We start from the raw sequence: 3,729 nt of genomic DNA on the forward strand, positions 1-3,729 counted from the left end.
AACGCTAAAAATTCATATTTTAAAATTCCAAACTGAATTACAATGCAAGGCACATCCTGTGTTTTTTATTTGTGTGGGCTTTTGAGTTTTTTGTTTGTTTTGGTTTAGTTTGGTTTTTTGTTTGTTTGTTTGTTTTATTTGTTTTGAGATGGGGTCCCATGTTGCCCATTCTAGCCTTTGAACTTCTGATCCCCTGGTGAGCCTCAGGCCACCTTGCCATGCTGTTTCACAATGGAAAATTTTCTCCATTCACTTGAGATTTCTCCCTCAGAAATTCTAATGACTTTGCTTAGGCTAATAGGTGATGATGTTATAAGAACAGTTTTTTACACAATGAAAGGTTTTTATCATCATTAATTTTATTAACTTTATTGAGATAGACAATATATATGTCTATCTCACACACACACACACACCATAGTTCACTTTGAACCATTGAACTCAATGTGTTACAGATCCACCACTAAAGTAATTTTAGAAAAATATATCAAACTCCAAAGATACTCTGTACTAATCAGCAGTAATTTTAATTTCTAACAATTATAGCCTTGGGTTACTCATCTACAATGTCCACAGATCTGTATATTCTGGAATTTTATAGCCACATACATATGGCATGTGGCCTTCTCTGGCTTCCTCCTCTCAGTGAGAGCAATGCTGCAACACAGCACCATGGTACAACATGGGCCAGTTCTGTCACACAACTGAAATGTGTCACTTTTTGTCCATGCCACTTTTGTTCATTTGCTAAAAGGCACATCTGGGTTGTCAACTAGAGTTATGAATTATTCTACTAGCAAAATTTTGTATACGTTATGGCTATACCAGGCAAACAGTCAAAAGAGAAGAATGCTTATAGTAGCAAATACATATTTGCTGAATTTTTCTGATAAAGGTACCATCAGAGGTATCGAAAACACATTCCTGAAATCTGGCCATTAGAATTATGAGGTAGGAAGATACAGAGAGGAGATTTTGCAGCATTTAGCAGCAGCACTACCACCACCAGAAATCTGTTTGGATTTTAGGAATGAATCACACTGAAATTAGATGCCAACATATGTGGCAAAATGCAGAAGGCTGGATCACAGTTTGCTGCTATGGGGTCCTGCCAAGCTTTGCCATTTTTCCAGAGGAGGGCTTCCCTGGGCAACCAGCCTCCTCAGGTAGTCACTGGGCTCCAACTGGGGGATATCAGGGTTCTGTCTGTAATATTTCTGCAATTTCTCTAGAACTGTGGGCAGCCCAACTGAGGCAGCATAGTGCATGGGCCCACCCATGTGCCTTGGCCACCCGTACCCATGCAAGTAGATGACATCAATGTGCTCTGGGCTAGCAGCCATCCCCTCCTCCAAGATGCGGAATGCCTCGTTGATAAGGGAATATAAGCAGCGTTCCAGGATCTCCTCCTTGCTGATGGAGCGCTGTTTGATGTGATGGGTTTCTCTATACTGTGCCAGGAGCTCAGAAAGCCAGGGATCAGGTTTGTGGATGCGACCCATTGGCTTGTCATACTGATACCAGCCCTTACCTGTCTTCTGACCAAGTCGCCCAGCTTCACAGAGCATATCAGCAATTGGGGAGTACCTGGTGTTGCCCCTCTTTCGGATGGGGGTTCCTGGTGGCAAGGATGGTCCAGTCAGGCCTTGCCCCTTGCGAACTTTCCAACCCACATCTAGCCCTGAGAGGTCAGACACCCTGAAGGGTCCCATTCGAAAACCAAACTCTTCTAAGATCCCATCTACATCCTCTGGCTTACTACCTTCCTCTAACAAGAAATAGCCCTGGTTGTAATAGGGAGCCAACATTCGATTCCCAACAAATCCATAGCAGTTACCAACAACGACTGCAATCTTTCCGATCTTTTTGGATAAGCTCATAACTGTGGCAATGGTGGTAGGGGAAGAGTATCGGCTAGGAATGACCTCCAGTAACCTCATGATGTGCGCTGGTGAGAAGAAGTGGGTGCCAATCACCAGCTGGGGGCGATCTGTGGATGAAGCAATGTCATCCACATCCAGTGCTGAGGTATTGGTGCACAGAAAGGCTCCCGGCTTGCACAGGGCTGACAGTTCAGCGAAGACCTTCTTCTTCAGGTTCATATCTTCGAACACTGCTTCAACCACTAGATCCACACTCGAAAGCTCCTTTGTGGACGAGGAGAACCTGAGGTTTGGTTTTACTGGAGCTTGCCCACTCTTGGATGCCTCCCTTTCCAAGGTGGAAGTTATCATCTTCTTTGCAGTATCCAGCTGCTGTGGATCTGACTCTACAGCAACCACAGGGATCCCCACCCTGGCAAAAGAGATGGTGATGCCTCGGCCCATTGTTCCCAAGCCTGTGGATTCAGAGAGAAGGAAAGAAAATGTGATTTGTTTGTGCTGGGAGCCAAACAGGTGGTTGCTGGTGGAAGGCATCTGTGGCAAAGTGACATTTTAAAAGAATGACCCCAGGGATAGAGCTGCTGGTCACTGTCACTGTGTGGTGATCACACACGAGCCCTAGCTTCTATGCCTAGTACCAACAATTCGTAAGAACACTGGGACCGGTCAGTGAACATAAATGGATTGAATAGTTCACACACTAAGTGCTCCGGGGAAAATAAAAATCACTAGGGTTCATATACACAAATCCACGTAAGCTCTTAGGATTAATAGACAAATCCAGTCAAGTTCCAAGATGTAAAATTTGTAAAAGCAACTGTGTTCCCTTTATTTATGATTCCTAATGCTTTCCCGCTGCACTTGTAGATTGGTACCTATCCTAGTTGTTTGAGAGGCTTCACCCAGCAACTGATGGAAACTGATGCAGAGGCCCACAGGCAAACATTAGATTGAGCTCAGGGAATCCTCTGGAAGTCTAGGAGGAAAGATTGTAGGAGCCAGAGGGGTCAAGGACACCACCAGAAAACCCACCTAATTAGCTAACCAGGGCTCACAGATATTGAGCTGACAATCAGGGAGCCTGCAGGGGAATGATCTGCGCCTTCTGCATATATGTTACTGCTGTATACCCTGGTCTTCTTGTGGGATTCTAACAGTGGGATCAGGGCTGTCTCTTGACTCTTTTGCCTGATTTTGAGACCCTTTTCCTTCTACTGGGTTGCCTCATCAAATCTTAATATGGGGAAGGTGCCTAGTCTTTACTGCAACTCGATATGCCATGTTTGGCAACTTGATATCTCTGGGAGGCCTGCCCTTTCCCAAGGGAAACAGAGGAGTGGATGAGGAGAGATCTTTCAGGAAGGGAATTGGAGGAGAGAAGAGAGAGGAAACTGTGGTTCGGATGTAAATAATAATAATAATAATAATAATAATAGCAATAGTAACTTAAAAATATTTATTTCTCTGTGTGCATTATTATAAGACATCAGCATAAGGAGTTGGGTGTCCTCATCTATCCTTTCTGCCTATTTCTTTTGAATCAGGGATCTCTCTCTTAAGAGGCCAAGAGCTTGTCTTTTCACTAGTCTGGAAGTCAGCAAGCACAATGATACCCCTGTCTTTATCCCCCACCACCACCACCTTGAAACAGGCATTACAGATGTTTGGGGGGAGGGGCTGCTCAAGTTGTCACATGGATGCTGGGATCAAAACTTTGATATTCATTATTTCAAAGCAGTTACTCTTTTCCCTTTCTTTCTTTCTTTCTTTCTTTCTTTCTTTCTTTCTTTCTTTCTTTCTTTCTTCCTTCCTTCCTTCCTTTCTTTCTTTCTTTCTTTCTTTCTTT

The 3,729-nt window shown here is 43.8% G+C and overlaps 1 protein-coding gene across 2 annotated transcripts in view; it reads right to left on the reverse strand.

The window, feature by feature from the left end:
* Positions 1 to 341: 341 nt before the first annotated feature.
* The window catches only part of Ehhadh (enoyl-CoA hydratase and 3-hydroxyacyl CoA dehydrogenase), a 28,513-nt gene continuing 25,125 nt past the window's right edge, over positions 342 to 3,729 (reverse strand). For both annotated transcript variants that reach the window (XM_029544869.1, XM_021210067.2), the window contains one exon: positions 342 to 2,338. In XM_029544869.1, the coding sequence (XP_029400729.1) occupies positions 1,086 to 2,338 (1,253 nt within the window). In that variant the 3' untranslated portion in view covers positions 342 to 1,085. The remainder of the gene's footprint in view (positions 2,339 to 3,729) is intronic.

Source organism: Mus pahari, chromosome 12, assembly GCF_900095145.1.
Source record: "Mus pahari chromosome 12, PAHARI_EIJ_v1.1, whole genome shotgun sequence".
NCBI classification, from domain to species: Eukaryota; Metazoa; Chordata; class Mammalia; order Rodentia; family Muridae; genus Mus; species Mus pahari.